Source organism: Dysidea avara, chromosome 4 (assembly GCF_963678975.1).
Source record: "Dysidea avara chromosome 4, odDysAvar1.4, whole genome shotgun sequence".
In the NCBI taxonomy this organism is placed as follows: Eukaryota; Metazoa; Porifera; class Demospongiae; order Dictyoceratida; family Dysideidae; genus Dysidea; species Dysidea avara.
In genome coordinates this window covers 26,420,219-26,437,552 of record NC_089275.1, presented here as the reverse complement: position 1 = coordinate 26,437,552, position 17,334 = coordinate 26,420,219, and the positions used below count along the sequence as shown (strand labels likewise).

General features: G+C 38.8%; 1 protein-coding gene across 3 annotated transcripts; it reads left to right on the top strand.

The window, feature by feature from the left end:
• Window positions 1–6,938: 6,938 nt before the first annotated feature.
• Window positions 6,939–14,119, top strand: LOC136254568 (uncharacterized). 3 transcript variants are annotated; one of them, XM_066047317.1, is made up of 17 exons: window positions 10,457–10,565; window positions 10,716–11,285; window positions 11,344–11,457; window positions 11,512–11,679; window positions 11,732–11,803; window positions 11,937–12,053; window positions 12,108–12,252; window positions 12,296–12,423; window positions 12,489–12,701; window positions 12,749–12,871; window positions 12,928–13,053; window positions 13,102–13,170; window positions 13,223–13,308; window positions 13,415–13,547; window positions 13,602–13,710; window positions 13,762–13,838; window positions 13,899–14,119. In XM_066047317.1, the coding sequence occupies exons 2-17, from the start codon at window positions 10,758–10,760 to the stop codon at window positions 14,028–14,030; spliced, it is 2,340 nt and encodes a 779-aa protein (XP_065903389.1). In that variant the 5' UTR covers window positions 10,457–10,565; window positions 10,716–10,757; the 3' UTR covers window positions 14,031–14,119. The 3 variants fall into 3 exon arrangements, 2 of the variants coding, with proteins under 2 accessions (XP_065903390.1, XP_065903389.1); XM_066047318.1 differs by lacking the exons at window positions 10,457–10,565; window positions 10,716–11,285; window positions 11,344–11,457; window positions 11,512–11,679; window positions 11,732–11,803 and adding exons at window positions 6,939–7,196; window positions 7,252–7,654; window positions 8,543–8,695; XR_010700555.1 differs by lacking the exons at window positions 13,762–13,838; window positions 13,899–14,119 and having other exon boundaries at window positions 13,223–13,301.
• The last annotated feature ends 3,215 nt before the right edge of the window (window positions 14,120–17,334 follow it).

Below are 17,334 nucleotides of genomic sequence, written 5' to 3'. Positions count from 1 at the left end.
AAATGTCAAATTTGCTCTGTCCCTTAATTCTTTAGTCTGCACCTGATACTGTGCCAGACAGTTAAGCAGCCTACGTATACATTATTATACCTTAAATTTAAACTGTCAATAGTAGTATTGACAGTTTAAATTTAAGGTATTGCTACCAGATTCAATTTCAAATTACATAATTTTCTGGAAAATCTTGCCCTTAAATTTACACAAAGCAAAAGTTTGGAAACCAGTCACCAAACTCCTGGGGCTGCCCTTGGACCTCCATACCTAACACCTGCATCCTTAACCACTGAACCACTGCTACCTTGGCTGATCACCTCACTTAATTTCTGCTTTATAAATGAAATTTCTAGTTGAAATCTGCTTATAATCAAACATTTGTAATTTTTCACAGATCTACCAATAGAAGTACTAGATTTTTCTACAATATTCTATGTAAGTTCTATTAAAAGTCCTCAAAAAATGTGTCTGACGCTAAAATGAGAGGCATGGCTGCAATAACTTAAAGTTTTAGTTTCCCTAGCAAGTTATTCAGGTTTCAATATTATGTTGTGACCACCTGATGGTATTAGTTTCCAACTAGAAAATGGATCACGTGATTATGGATTGATTTTTCGTGTGCATTATAGCTATACATAGCTAGCTGTGTAGTGGTATAATCCAGGCTAATTTCACTAGTATTTTTATCAACCTCTGACTGCGACACCACTGACGAAGCTACTAGTTAGGCACATTAAAACGTGGAAAATGGCTAGTCTGGCGGCGCCCGCCCCTTCGCATAGAGTAAGGGTCTGGTATGCTTAGTATCACCGAGTTGTTCTGGAGGAATTTAATTTGAATGTAATGACGTAACGAAAATGGCCTTAACGGAAGTGCCTCACCCAAAACTGTGGCAGTGATATTGAACTTTCTTCGCCTTTACATAGGCGAAAGTGGATTGGTCTGCTTTTCATAGAATACACGTGTCTCCCTACCTAGGAAATCAGAGCGTAACCCGGGTTTTTCGCGTATCAAACAAGACGAAAAGCCCTTCCCGAAATAATAATTTCTTCTCTTTGTTCTTTATTAGGACAGAACACAAGTAGTGCTTAATGGAAAGAAATCTAATTCCATTCCTGTTAAAAGTGGAGTCCCACAGGGTTCAGTGTTGGTCCCATCTTATTCACGATGTTTGTCAATGACTTACCTTCGATTGTATCAAGTCCCGTGTATATGTTTGCTGACGACACTAAGATTTTCCGTGTTATAAGAACTAGTGAGGATTATTCAGTACTACAACATGATTTGGACTTACTTTATGAATGGTCAATTCGTTGGCAACTTAAGTTCAATATCTTGAAGTGCAAGCATATGCACCTTCAGTGGACCGATGCATCACTAAGGGCCATATTATTTGGATGGAACAGTTATTGACAATATTGATTCTTACAAAGACTTGGGCATTATCTTGGACCACCAACTTAAGTTCCACCTGCATACCGCAGAGGTTGCTGTAAAAGCAAATTGATTACTAGGATTAATTAAGAAATCTTTTGATTATTTAGATTCTGATATGTTGACTAAATTATTTACAGCTTTCGTACATCCAACACTTGAATATAGTAACGTAGTATGGGGGCCTTTCTTTGTTCTTGATCAAAGGAAAGTGGAGAAAGTCCAACATAGGGCTACACATTTATTGCCATCATTAAGAGATAAACCGTACGATGAGAGACTAGCAGCACTACAACTACCATCCCTGGCTCACAGACGTCATAGAGGTGATATGATACTATACAAGATTATCAATAACTATTTCAATTCAGATTTTTCCACTCTATATACCTACTCTGATACCACCATTACAAGGGGGCATCAGTTTAAGCTTTTCAAATGTCACTCAAGATTAAACTATCGATCAAAATATTTTTAATAGGTTAATTAATGATTGGAACGTTTTGCCTGCAGTTGTAGTTAATGTAAATTCTGTAAATAATTTTAAATCCTTATTAGATAATCACTTATTTGATTCGAGATTTACTTTTGTATAATGGTTAATTGTACTATTGTGTGTAGATCCGATATACAGGCTGTGCCTTTACCGGTACTTTAATCATAATCATAATCATTAGCTAACTCCTTTTGTTTCTTTCAGTACATTACAAATTCGATTGTGGGAGTTGGCTTTAATTTTTACCTCTGAAATTTACCTTCCTAGTTTTCTACTATCTACTGACGGCAACTACTTCCCGTTTATAGTAACACGCTGGACATGACCTCTGAAGCGCAAACCAGGCGCCAACGAGAAAACACCTCAGGTGACTCGTGTATCACGTGCAGTCAGGACGTCGAGGAGAACGGTGTGGAATGCAACTGGTGCCTCCGCTGGGAACACTGTGAGTGCGCTGGAATTACCCCAGATGACCAACCAAGAATTGATGTATATAAATATTCCTTCCTCCCAAGAACTGTACCAGAATGGAATAGATTAGATGATGAGATTATTGAGACTGACTGTGTTGAAGAATTTAAGCAAAAATTAGCCCCTTCTATGTATATAGTTAAGTAACTTATCGTAATTGTATATATTTTTATAGTTTATTATTGTAATTGTACATATGTATATAATTAAGTAACTTGTCATAATTGTACATACTTATATAGTTAAGTAACTAATGGAAATTGTACACATGTAATTGCACATCAGCATTATACCCCTGGAGGGTCCTGCTGATTAACAATAAATAATAATAATAATAATAAAAGATGAATACACTGTATTATCTAATAGTTCTTCCAAGATTATGTTTTTTTTGTTCTCTGTGTTATACAAAAGTGCCTTTCGCTTTAAAAGTGAAAGATGAAACAACCAGTAACCATGAAGCACTCCAAACAGATCTTCAATCAATTAACAGCAAGCTTTCTGAACTACACTCCAACATTTCTGAGGTTGCTAAGAATCTTGGAACACAAATCGATAAACATCAAAAGACCTTTGCTGAAGCACTTGCTGACCACTCAGCTGATGCACCTACGCAATCTGCCTCTCCCTCACTTTCTGAAGATTCTGTTGCTCACATAACTGTATCACTAGCAACTGAACAGAAGGAAAAGGAGAAGAGGCAACTGAACATCATAGTACACAACATTGAAGAATCTGCTGCCTCTGATGGAGCATCTAGAAAGAAAGATGATATTTCTAAATGCACAACTTTACTCCAGACATACCTTGGAGTTTTGACAACAATAAACAATGCCCTCCGTCTAGGCAAGAAATCTACTAAACCCAGATTGCTAAAGCTGTCTCTGAATAGTATCCAAGATAAAGCTATTATTCTGAAGAACAAGACCAAACTAAGGTCTTCAAACAACCCTTCTGATGTCCATAAGATCTTTATCACACCTGACTTCACTCCACTCGAGCAAAGACAGAATAAGGCTCTATGCCAGCAGCTGGCTTCTATGAACAAAGATAAGAAACTATATGTTATAAAACACGGGAAGATAGTGCAGAGGACACCTTAAGTGCTCTCTGCACTAACAGTGACTTACCCCCTCCCCCAAATGATTCTCCTAATCCTGCTGATCATTCGCTGATTGCTTTATCACTTAATTGTCAATCCCTACCCGCTAAAAAGGAATCTTTCGTAAACTTAATTAACACACACTCTCCAGACATTATTTTTGGGTCAGAGTCTTGGCTTAAAGATACAATTTTCTCTAGTGAAGTTTTTCCAGCTGGTTATGCCGTATACCCTCGGGATCGCCCAGATGGATATGGAGGAGTATTTGTGGCTTGTCATGATTCTCATGTTTCATATAGTTTAGATTTAACAGACTGCTCATGTGAGATTGTTGCTTGTGAGATAAAGCTTGCCAATAATACTTCATTGATTGTATGCACAATTTATAGGCCTCCATCTACCGATGAGCATTACCTTCAGAAACTTTGTACAGAACTAGATTCTATTATTAATGGCCATCCATCATCCACTGTGTGGATAGCAGGTGATGTTAATCTCCCAGATATAAATTGGTCCAGTCACTGTGTTGCAGGCCACGGCTATTCATTAAATCTAAACAACATTTTCCTAAACTTTCTAGATAGTAACGGAATTACCCAAACTGTAGAATCTCCAACTAGGGGCCTAAACATCCCTGACATTTTTTTAACCAATAGGCCTTCTCTGATTGTATCACGTAGTACAATTGATGGAATAAGTGACCACGAAGCTGTGTTAGTGAAATCTGATACTATTGTTCACCTCACAGACCCCCCAACGCGATCTGTCTACCTGTGGTCTCAAACTGACTTTGATTATATCAGACATACTATTCAAGGTTTTTTGTGAGGAATTTGTAACAGCTTATAATACTTCTACCCCTGTGAATGACTTGTGGAACAAGTTCTTGGATATTTGTAACACCTGTATGAAGCTTATTCCTACAAAACAGATTTCAACTAAACGTCGCTGCCCATGGATTACACCTAGTTTAAAAAGGCTTACTAGAAAAAAAAACATGCATACAACCGTGCTCGCATAACAAATTTACAAACAGACTGGCTCCATTACCAAGACATCAAAAAACAATCCCAACAAGGCTGTCGTCTTGCTTATAATAAATACCTATCTAGCCTTGTAGATCCAAGCTGTAACACAGTTACTAAACGTTTGTGGACTCTAATAAAGAATAAAAGGAAAGATCATACAGGAGTAAGTCCTCTTGTAGATCATGGCATTACATATACTGATCCCCAAGACAAAACTGACCTGCTGGCTACTTACTTTTCTTCAGTCTTTACTACTGAAAACACTGAGTATATCCCCACCTTAAACAGCAACCCCTTACCTGATATCCCATCTATTGTAATAAATCCACATGGAGTTCAACATCTACTCGTTAAACTACAAACTCACAAATCAGGGGACCCTGACAACCTGCCCACCCATTTTTTTAAAGAAGTTTCAGCTGAAATTGCTCCTGCTTTAACTATGATCTTTCAAGCATCTCTTAATCAAGGTGTTCTGCCACATATTTGGAAGTCTGGAGCAATAGTCCCAGTTCACAAGAAAGGCAGTCGTACTGAATGTGGCAATTACAGACCGATATCTCTTACCTGTATCTGTTCCAAGATCCTTGAACACATTATTGTTTCTAATATATCAGACCACCTGGATGCTTACCATGTTCTTTGTGATGAACAGCATGGCTTTAGCCACCGTAGATGTTGTGAATCGCAGTTAATCTCTACCATAGATGATTTTGCTAGTTGCCTTAATGAAGGGGGCCAATGTGATGTTCTTTTTCTCGACTTTAGTAAAGCATTTGACAGAGTGCCTCATTCCCGTTTACTTTACAAACTCAATCACTATGACATACATGGTCCTCTATTGAAATGGCTTGAATCATTTCTGACTAATCGATCCCAGCATGTTATCCTGAACAATTGTACTAGCCATGAAGCCAGTGTATTATCAGGCATACCTCAGGGCACCGTCCTGGCACCCCTACTATTTCTACTTTATGTTAATGACCTTCCACAGTGCATCCGCAACAAAATAAAACTCTACACTGATGATGTTTTATTATATTCTGTTATACATTCTGAAGCAGGCTGTGTCCGCCTGCAGGAGGATTTGAAATTGTTACATCAACGGTCTATATTGTGGCAAACGGAATTTAATCCCTCCAAGTGTGAATTTTTGCGGATGACTAATAAAAGGAATCCTATCACATACCAGTACTCCATCGGTGATGCAGTCATACAACAAGTAACACATGCTAAATATCTGGGAGTTATAATTGACGAAAAGTTATCATGGAATGAACATATTCTGAAAGTAACCAATAAGGCAAGGCAAGTTAATGCATTTTTATGTCGCAATATTTCTAACTGTCCTACACATGTCAAATGTAACATCTATAAGATCATGGTGCGCCCAATACTTGAATATGGCTCTACCATCTGGGCCGGACCCCCACACCCACCTGAATATTAACTTACTAGAAAGCATCCAAAAAACTACTGCTAGATTTTGTTACAACAATTGTTTTAAACTTTCCAGTGTTTCTAGAATGTTGAACCAGCTCAGTTTACCTAATCTACAGCAAAGGAGAAAGAGAAGTAAATGTATTATGACGTTCAAGATAATTAATGACCTTATAGACATTCCTGCCAGCCACTTTGTACCTAAACAATGTTTACTTCCAGGAGGATACTATATCCACCTCTCTACAAGAATTGATTCTTATAAATTTTCATTTTTTCCTTCTGTAATTAAATTATGGAATAGTTCACCCCCACCTGTAGTCAATTCTCTCACACTTAATGATTTTTGTATTAACTTAGATAATTATATGCATAATACCTGTGCGTTATAATCTGTCATTGATTTTCCTACACAGTAATACTAATTATACAACCAAGTAGTAAGAATAATACGAAATGCGGTTAAAATTGCGTCATTAATAATGAATTAAATAAATAATAAATAATGTTTGAGAAAACTACGAGGCCTAGAGACATGAACTAAGCGGGGATAGATTCGCCTGTGAATGAAGGCACAAAAGTATAATAAGTACGCCTGTTCGTGCTGATGACTTTATCGTACGTGTAATTCTATATAACGTCCGGCACCACGCCCTTGTTTAATTACAGATTGCTCGAACGAGAAGATTAGTAAACGCAGGGCCGCCCAGAGAAATTAAGGGGCCCAGGGCAAAGAGTTAAAGTGGGGCCCTTCACCCAAGTTGTAAGGTGAAGACTAAAAAAAAAAAAAAAAAAAAAAAAGGTCACAACCTGCTGGCAATGACAATAACTACCCATCACCAACCACATCTCCTTATCTATAAGCTTGCTACACTGCTCCTCTGAAGAATACTGTGACTGCTCTATTAGAGTATTTAGATCTGACTGCTCTATTAGAGTATATCGATCTTTTAAACAGGTATTCAGGGGGCCTGTCACGCTACAGATGGTCCCCCGCCCCAAGTGGTCCGGCCGGACCAACTAGCGCACTTCAGGCTGTCCGGCCGGACCATGTGAAGTTGCGTCAAGTGGTCCGCCCTGCTTCAATTGGTCCCCCCAATGAAACAGCTGTATAGAGGCCGGTTAGATATGGGTTACTTGTTCGTTACCGGAAAACTCAGTTATGTGGATGTTATCAGTAGCTTTCCGGCACACCGCTGCCTTTGATGATCGTGTCGAAAGGAGTTCAAAGGTGACTGGCAGCTGTCGACTCAGCCATATTTTATATTGATACGGTTGATCTACAGTCTAAACACGTGTCAGTTGCTGAACAGCGACTGTTGGCCTCGACTGTTGGCGTGACTTTACTTGATTCAAGTTTATAGCTGTACTGATTCGGCTGAGGGCTCGTCACTTTAACTCGCACTTTAAGGACGCTTAGAGCAGTATTTGTAACAGTTCAGTTTAAGGATGATGGCGGATGGCTCCGCTAACCCTGCTGGTCACAGTAGCAGCAGCCAATGTACGGAGTCAGAAGATAGTCGTGGAGAGATTGAGAGACAACTGCACGAGGATATTTTACTGTATCTTCAAGAGCAGAGGTACAGACAAGAGTGTACAAAGAACGAGAAGAGGTGTATTAGAAGAAAGGCAATGAGGTACACTTTAGAAGATGGAGCGCTTCTGTACACCAAACAGGACAAGACCAAGGTAAAGATTTACTATTATAATGCATCATGTATGCATAGGACGGAGGTGGAGAAGCCAGCATTAGGAGGCCGTGGCATAGACTCCCCGAGTCGGGCTTACTTTCTATAATTGTATAGAAAGAAAGTGGCTCAGCCACTTACTCTAATAGAACAGTCAGTTGCTCTAATAGAGCAGTCACACTTAGAAACTGCGAATGCAGCTGCCAACGTATAAGCCATTGTATTTACAGTCTACCACGTGTCCCATGGTTCCTTTCTGTTATTTATTACATCTGGCTAGCTTCCAGATAATTGTACTATGAAAACTTAAACATATAGTTATGTTTCTGTCTCCCTGCCATATTTATTATTTGTTTAATCACAGTAACCCTGAGTACAGAAAGCAAACCTATGAGTCAGGAATAAACTTTTGCAGCAGTGACTATATGGCTTCCAAACTTTTCACTTAAACAGGGTGGGTCAACTGAAATAAAGTTTTGGACCATTTTAGTGAATTGCTATGCACAGCTGAATAAACAAAATTGTCACTGTTCTGTTGGAGTGGCTGGCTGTTATAGAGTATTTCTGAACTTTTGCAAAATCAATGCAAAACATACATATAGTGCAACCTCTGGTAAATGAAACAGAACTGATTCAGTTTCCACTGAAATAAGAAGTTCTTTTCGTTCAGGATGTTATGGTTCCGGTACTTGGTAGCCACCTAGTTTGCATGACCTGCTGTTGTCTACATGGACAAATTGCTTGGTGTGATAATTTCTCTTTTAGTTCAAGACCCTATTGACTCTCTAATTCTAAGTTGTATAGAGCTGTAGGGCCATATATAGCTGCTGACTCAGCATACTATAATGCAGTGTATGTGACTGGTAATACAAGTGTATGGTTTGTATAGGTCAGATACATACTAGACCCGAAAGAGAAAGAGCGGATATTGCGAGGTTGTCATGTACACCCTACATCAGGTCACATGGGGACAAAGAAGACACAGGCAAGGATTACAGAATGCTACATGTGGCAAGGAGTAGGAAAGGATGTAAAAGCATTTGTAAGTACATACCTATACAGCTATACCTTGGGGGTATACATATATGCGGAAGTATATCATGCAGTTGATGCCTTGCAATTTAGAATAGCAGACTAATACTCAGCTTTCACAATACGTATACCAAACAGCTATGTAATTTGGTTGCTTATTACAGTATGATGCCCCTGTTACATCTTTTTGGTCTTGTCAGTTTTACTTTATGATAATGTTGTAGACATATATAATAATTATGATTATGTTGAAAATTTACCCTGCTTGCATGCTTCTATACCACTTGCAACTGCAGTATTCTGTTTTCTAAATAGCTACATAAATGAAAAATGACCCAATTATATCAATCAACATGTTGGAGTTGCTATAGAACTGTACTGCAAAACTCTATTAATTTTATATGCTTTCAGGTTGTAAAGAACAATGGTTTACCATGCACGTATACATAATGCCTTTGCACAAGATGCAAAATATTTCATCAGTAATAAACTTGCATCATCACATTTTTCTATACATCTAAGGTGAAGGAATGTGATGTGTGCCAACGGATGACAAAGAAAATGGACACAGGGGTACCAGAACTTAACCCTATTTCAGTTGTAGCAACTTGGTACCACATTGGAATAGACTTTGTCGGACCACTAAAGCACAAGTCCACTCAAGGAAATTGCTATATTCTGACAGTAGCAGACTACTTTAGCAAGTTTGTGCAGGCATTTGCTTGCAGCAATAAGGAATCCTCAACCGTGTTTAGTGCTTTGTTTAAGGTATATATATATATATATGTTGTGTGTATAATGCACATATTTACTTAAAGTTTGCAAACACTTGGACGTATAGACTAATACAGAACTACAGTATATGTTTGTTAAAGCAGCTATATAATATGGGTCAGAAAAGAGTTGTATAGCCAGTTATGTGGGCCGTTTAACCCGTATTCTCCCAGCATACCAATTCCAGTATTCATTTTCTACGTCTAATTGAAACATTTTGTATAGCTGTATGAAAACCTTTGGCTAAATCACTTATCTTAGCAAGATGTGAATCTTGCTTACTTGGATGTCAATAGATTAGCTTTAGTATTCCTATCCTTTCACGCAGCTGCTGAAACTTATTAATTTTGTCATAGCTTCATCATAAAGGATCCTTTATAATTAAGCCTATTACAATCCTATGCTATGATCACCAAAATATTTTGACTTGGTTACTGGATGGTAGAAAAGTAGCTAGATAGAGATGGTAGAGAAGCAGCTAGGTGCTGAAAATTTCAACTTGATTGCTTATTGTATGTAGGAGTATGTAAAACAACTGCACAATATTTGGGAGATTACGGAATACAGAATAACCGTGCAGAAGTAATACATGTACTTTGAATGTTTGTCATTAATGTGAAACTGTGCATGCAGTTAATAACATCCACAGGTGTCCAAATTGACTTAAAGAATACTTTTGTATGTTGCATCTAATTCTGTTTCCATGCAGTAACAATAAAACAATGCAAAATAAAATCTACTAATACATTCGGAAAAGTTCACACATATACATGAACACACACACGCACACACACACACACACACACACACACACACACACACACACCCAAGACAAAGCAATGTATTATAGTGTGCTGCAAAAATGTAATTAAATACTAACAGAATGAAGTAGTCATTATAACCCAAGCAGCCACCAGAACCATGCAATTCAAAGTGTACCATGTTATTTACTTGCATATTGCATACTTTACAGTTATTCATGCAGTTTGGATTACCAAGAGTAATTACTTCTGATCAAGGAAGTGAATTTAACAATCGCCTTGACAAGAAATTGATGAAGATGATGAAAATTGACCACCGTTTGACTACCCCCTTACCATCCTCAGGTAACTACTACTCTACTATCCTATATTATATGCTATGTTGTAACTAATCAACATTAATAGTTGCATGGTAAAGAAATGCATAGTGCTATAATATGCATATTTACCTTATGCACTTTAAGTAGATACAACTGTATTATGTGTCTGTTGTAGGCAAACGGCTTGGTTGAGCGTTTTAACCAGACCATCCAGAATATGCTGGTAAAGTTTGTTAATGAGAAAAAGGAACTCTGGGAAGATTATTTAGACACCTGTGTTTTTGCTTACAATACTTCTAAACACGAGTCATCAAAATATTGCCCTTTTGCTGTGATGTTTGGACGACAAGCTCTGTTACCTGTTGAAATTCAATCTCCCAAAGAAGAAGATATCGTACAGCACTTGGATCATAATGATGAAGTTATAGAACAACATTTCATTCATCAAACAAAAGTAGCACAAATTGTGAAGGAGAACATACTCACCGCTCAAAAGCGTCAAAAACAAGTGTATGACAGGAAGCACCATAACCCAGCTACATTCAAAGTTGGAGCATTGGTTCTTAGAAAAGATATGAAGAGGAAAAAGCGGGCTGGTGGAAAAATGGATTATAAGTGGCAGGGTCCTTATAAAGTTGTGAAGTCTGTTGGTAAAGGAATTTTTCAGATCCTAAACACCAATGACATTAAACAGACTTTAAAAGTCCATGGTACACATTTGAAATTGTTCTATCCACCCAAGAAGGTACATGCATGTATGTGCGGCACACAGGTGTGTGTTTATGTAAGTTATAATTGTATAGGCAACTGGTTGTATCTCAACATCTCATGACGAAAGTGATAATAGTGGCAACACATCTGTCAGAAGTGGAAAAGGATCCATTTCACATGATCCTAGTGCCAGTGTGAGCGACAAAGTAAGAACTTATAACTGCATGTTAATTGATGTAATATTATCTTGCAATACATAGGAACCATGCAACTCGATATCCCAGTATGATGACAATATCAAGACTGACCAAATAGAGGAGGACAACACATCAGTTGTTACTCACAATACTTGTACACATACTTCAAAATCTCACAACCCAACAGTGTCCATTATCTCACATGAACCTAGTGCCACCAAAAGTGATAAAGTAAGATTATTTGATACTATACTGTAATATTTATATCATGTACATGTTATAGGATCCCATCTTGACATCTCAGTGTGATGAAGATAGTAAGACCAAAATTTTGGACCAAATGGATGATAGCATGGTAACTATGGTTGTAGTGCAGCCAGCATACATACTTTGAGTAGTTTTAATAAGCTCACTGATTTGCTGGTTACATAGCTACTGTAGCATACTATATACACCCACGTGGAATTCTATATGAGTACATGTAGTAGGAACCCAGCTATCCCAGTTTGATATCACGATGGGATGAGGAAGATATCACTCACTGTAAAGATCTAGTACGAATGAATAAGGAGCAAGGGCACAATGTATCAGTTGCTATTAATGTGGTTAGAAGTTCCTCCAATTCGTTCTTCACATATCTTACTAATGTCTATTTTCAGAATTGCCCATTGGTTTACAGTTCCCCCAAACAAGCAGGAGGCTACTTCCCAGAGTTTGGCAGTTTTAGTGCACCTGCGCTATCACCTATTTACAGCCAAAAACTGGAACACAATGAATTTAAAATAAAGCCTACATCTGATAAAGGTAAATTGTGATAGCTGGAAAAACATCACAACAGTTCCAATAGGAAAGAGGGTTGTTGATATGATATTCTCACCACCAAAGCACATTGTTACCAAGAGAAAGCTGAATTTCTCTGATAGTCCTGATACGAATTCAGTTAAGCCATTGAGACGACGTCGCAAGCTTATAAAGGTTGTATTTTGTTGTGATAATTCCTTGACAGCTATTGTAATTATTGTGTGCTTACCATTACACAGAGATGTGAGGAGTTTCAGAAAAACACCGTAACAAAGCCTCCTACAATAGCGGAACCATCAGTGGTAGCACCTATGATTGCGACAACAACAGAGACAGTGGAATCCAAGATAACAGCCACACCTAACGTAACAGCTACAACGTCTACAGCAGTAACAGGAATGATTAATACAGCCGGAGCCAACAATGGAAGCATCATACCACTTACAGCCTATGTATGTTTTTGTGCTGTGGTACATATGACTCATATATATACATACAGGATCAGCTAAAAGCTATCTGGAAAAGAAAGCCGTGCTATGTAATTAAAGCTAGGTTTGGACATTTGGCTATACATCAAGGTAGCTTTCACAACTTGAAAGGAAATAACTGGTTAAATGATGAGGTCAGTGCATTGTATTATATACCTCTAAATTTGATGCACTAAAATTAATGTTATAGATAGTGAATGGATATTTACGCATGCTAGTTGAATTGAGGAATGACAGTTTTGCTGTCTTGTCACAAACCATCACTGCCTGGGTTAATCGCTCAAAATCTGGGAAATCATCGCACCTTTTAAGCAAGGTAAGATCACAAATGCTACGTGGAGGAGTTAGCTTATTCATACTATAGGAGACGCTAAGCACCAAAGTGTTTATTGTTGGAATGTACAATCGTGGAGAAAACCACTGGATATTGATTGTAAGCAATTTGCATAGGGTGATACCAATACACTTGTTGTGCTGCTCTGTAGGCAATCAACATGGAAGAAAAAAAGTTTTACTACATCGATCCTCTTGGACCATCGCGAGCCATACGTGGAGCATACACAGGTTTGAAGTATGTTCAATACTGTAACATTGACTGTTAACATAATTATACAGTGCATCACTGTGAACTAAATTGATGCAATGCACTTTTACACCTAGTTTTATATGCTCCATAGAAGGTTCTTTGCTATGAGATATAACTGCGTTGGTCAAGACAACGTCTCATTGGACAATTTTGAGCTCATTCAGCTCAAGAAAGGTGTGCAAAAGCCAGGAGACAGCTTCAACTGTGGTGTTTTGAGTTTAAAGGTATAACATCTCGCTTTTGTAGCTAAGGCTATAAAGTTTGTGTATTATACACAGATTGCTGAACAATTGTTAAATTTTAACCGTATCGACGAAGACGCCATTTTACAAATGAATATGAAGAAAGCCAGAATAGATATAGGCACAGCACTCCTCACCAATTCAAGTAATTTGCTCTGCGTTAAAGTGTGCATATATACGTGTGTTTCAAATTCAGTTGACATGACTGAGCGCTGCATCATGTGTGGACGATCTGAAGAAAGTTTTCAGCATGAAGATTATACTGATCGCTGGGTATGCTATACACATATATTATTCATGTGAGAACTTTATGTATATTTATTGTGTATGTAGATCCAGTGTGGTAACTGTAATGCGTGGGTGCATGTAATCTGCTCAGGAGTAACTGTGGATGACCCTTCAGCACCCTCTTATGAATTTAACTGTATTGATTGTGTCAAACAACGTAAAGACTTTACACATTAGCTAATGACTGTAACAATTGTTGATGTATATTGGCAAACTTTGCTAACTAGTTAGCTATTTCATGGCATACATTAATTATGCTAGCTGCATCGCTTTTATGGCTAGCTATATAGCCTGGCATGACGCATGTCAGTGAATACATTAGTAGTGAATTGACAACATAGACTGATCACCGGCATCATGGCTGAGAATCCACGAAGCACAGGCCTAGCCGAGCCTCGAGCCGAGCATACAAGGCACAGCCTGTAGCCTCATACCCGATCACTGGTACTGTAGCTTTATAGTTTAAAAACAAGCTGTACGAAGAAACTGATCCGGCCGTGTTGCTTGCCGCGCCTGGATCATATTCAGCGTGGGGGACCACTTGTAGCAGAGGGGGACCAACCGTGGCGCTCTAGGTTGTCCGGGGGGGACAAGTTGAAGTGTCTCAAGTGGTCCGGGGGGACCATATAGCGCGGCTTTAACTAGTCCTGGGGGACTGATTTTGGGGGGACCAATTGTCGCATGACAGGCCCTTCATGGGGCCTCCTGGGGCCCCTTTCAGGCTGGGGCCCGGGGCAAAATGCCCCAGTTGCCTTCCCCTGTGGGCGGCCCTGAGTAAACGTCCGCGGAGAGGCCAGGCGCCACTTTACTGGTAAGCAACAACATTACAAGTATGTTTAAATGTTTGTAACTGTGTCTTTTGTGTGCAGGATATGCGCTCCAGGCGTCATGCAGTGAACGACCAGCTGATGACCAGTTGGGATACCAGCTGATGCGCTTATAAACAACCAGCTGGAACAGCAAGGTAATGAGTAATGTAATACTTGTACCGGTAGTTGTATCTGGCTTGCTAGCGGCTGGAATTATTTTCATTAGCTATTACAGACTCACAGTAGACTAGTAGTTGAGCCGAGTGGAAAATAATTCCAGCCGCCAGCAAGCCAGATGAAGGTGGCGGTAAGCCGATGCAGTGCTGCATATACAACAATGTGTAACTATCTCCTGTATGTTGTGCATGGCTGTATGCATAATATTATAGACTGTGATCACTGTGCCAATGCCACACCGCTGATATACAGGTACATCACCAGTGGCCTCTAGTTACAACAGAGTCTGTTGTGCCATATTGGCTTGATTGGGATCAATTGCTAATTGTGCCTTCACCATATCCCTTATTCTGCATAGCCTCACTTCACTGCTGAGTCATCTTCAGAGACACGTCACAACTACAATATATAGTTACTTTCAATATAGCTAACTTAACTTGGTTTTTTGTGTAGGTTGTGTTTTAGTATTGTGGTTTTCTGATGCCAGTTAAACTCCCTTGCCTGTGTACGTATGCATATGTATCATTTCCACAGGTACACGCACACTGCTCTGAGTGTTTCCTATGGCACTGTTTATACTTGCCCAATGGGTAGGTTGCAACGTTGGTGTATGTACTTGGTTGTATGTGACGCGGTCCTAGTAATAATAAAATAATAATAATAGTACTGTTAGGGCATTTTATTCATTCTTTTGACGTAACATAAACAAAAATGCGTTGATTAAATGTGGAGCGTTCTGATTGGTTGCACCAGTTTATGGTAATCCGATACAACTCCACTATACTAAGCATACCAGACCCTTACTCCATGCGAAGGGAGAGCGCCGCCAGACTAGAAAATGGCAGGGTTGCTTGCATGTATGATCGAGATACTCTAATAGAACAGTCATATGTGACTGAGCCTGCGAAAATAGGGCATGTGGGCACATGATTTTTGTCTACTTTTTCAAACTTCCATCACTCATAACACTTTATACCATCATGCTATGGAAATGCAATTTTCAGTTTCTTAGTAAGCATTTAGTTGGCTTTTATGATGCAAGTTACAGATTTCAAATATTCTGTTCCAGTAGCGAGATATGATCTGTAGTGTGACAGGGTGTAGTTTGTGCCCACGTGCCCTGTTTTTGCAGGCCTGGTCACATATAAACAAACAGTCGTGGTATTTTAATGGATTTGAAGCAGACAGCTGACAAAGGGTATATTGCATACTATATTTAAACCAAAACAGCCAGGCTGTAAAAAAAGAGTGCGGCCCCAAAAAGGCCAAGGTGAAAAAAGATGTGAAATCCAAGGTGGCGACCAAGAAATGGCTGTGATGGTAGGTTAACGGCAAAAATTTTAATTACGACAATTCAGGTGAATTTGCATTGCCTCCTCCACTAGGATTTGGCACCAAATTCACCTTAATTAAAATTTTTGCCGTTAACCTACCATCACAGCCATTTCTTGACCGCCACCTTGGATTTCACATCTTTTTTCACCTTGGCCTTTTTGGGGGCCGCACTCTTTTTTTACAGCTTGGCTGTTTTGGTTTAGATATCACTTCTTTTTGCATTGCAAGCCACAAAGCTGGCCATATGACTTTGATGCTTCCTTTTAACTTGTTTTTTTTCTTTTCTGCAGGAATTGTGGAACAAAGGAAGTAATTGTGTACATAGCTTTTGTCTGATATAAATTTTGTATATTTTAACATTGAATGATGATTATCACATGCTGTAGACTCTAGTTAATAAGGTGACTTCTTACATAACTGAACTGTAGCTGAAACTCTCATTGTTTGTAGCTGAACTCTTTTCAGGGTTAATTTTTTTCTAGCTGAACTCTACAGGATGATTTGTTGTTTTTTTTATTATTGTTACTGAGCAGACAGCACAGCTGATATGCTCAGGAAAAAAAAGCAATCATAAAATGAATTTAGCTACGTAGTTACAAAGATTACAGTTATAGAGTTCCATACAATGTTTGCAGTTCCGCTGAAAAAGAGTCAATATTGTTGCTCTCAATGATGGAAGATGGTAAGTTGTTCCAATCCTTAATTGATCTGGAGAAAAAGCTCTGTTGGTATGAATGGGTAGATGAATTTGGTAGAATAAAACGATGTGGGTGATATAGTCTGTTTCTAGCTGAACTCTCTACAGGGTGATTTGTTTGCAGCTGAACTCTCTACATGGTGGTTTCTTGGTAGCCGAACTCTCTACAAGGTGACTTGTTTCTAGCTGATCGATCTCTCTAACCAGTGACTTGTTTCTAGCTGAACTCTCTAGGATTTTTTTTGTTTGTAATTGATCTCTCTACGGAGTGACTTGTTTCTAGCTGATCTCTCTACAGGGCGACTTGTTTCTAGTTGATCTCTCTACAGGGTGACTTGTTTCTAGCTGATCTCTGGATGACTTGTTTCTAGCTGATCTCTTTACACAGTGACTTGTTTGTAGCTGAAATCTCTATAGGGTTGTCTGTTTGTAATTGAACTCTCTACAGGATGATTTTTTTGTA

Coding starts and splice junctions, on each gene's coding strand:
- LOC136254568 (XM_066047317.1), top strand. CDS start 10,758: ATGCTGGTAAAGTTTGTTAATGAGAAAAAGGAACTCTGGGAAGATTAT. Junction 12,424..12,488: donor GACGTCGCAAGCTTATAAAG/GTTGTATTTTGT, acceptor ACCATTACACAG/AGATGTGAGGAGTTTCAGAA. Junction 13,548..13,601: donor GTGGTGTTTTGAGTTTAAAG/GTATAACATCTC, acceptor TATTATACACAG/ATTGCTGAACAATTGTTAAA.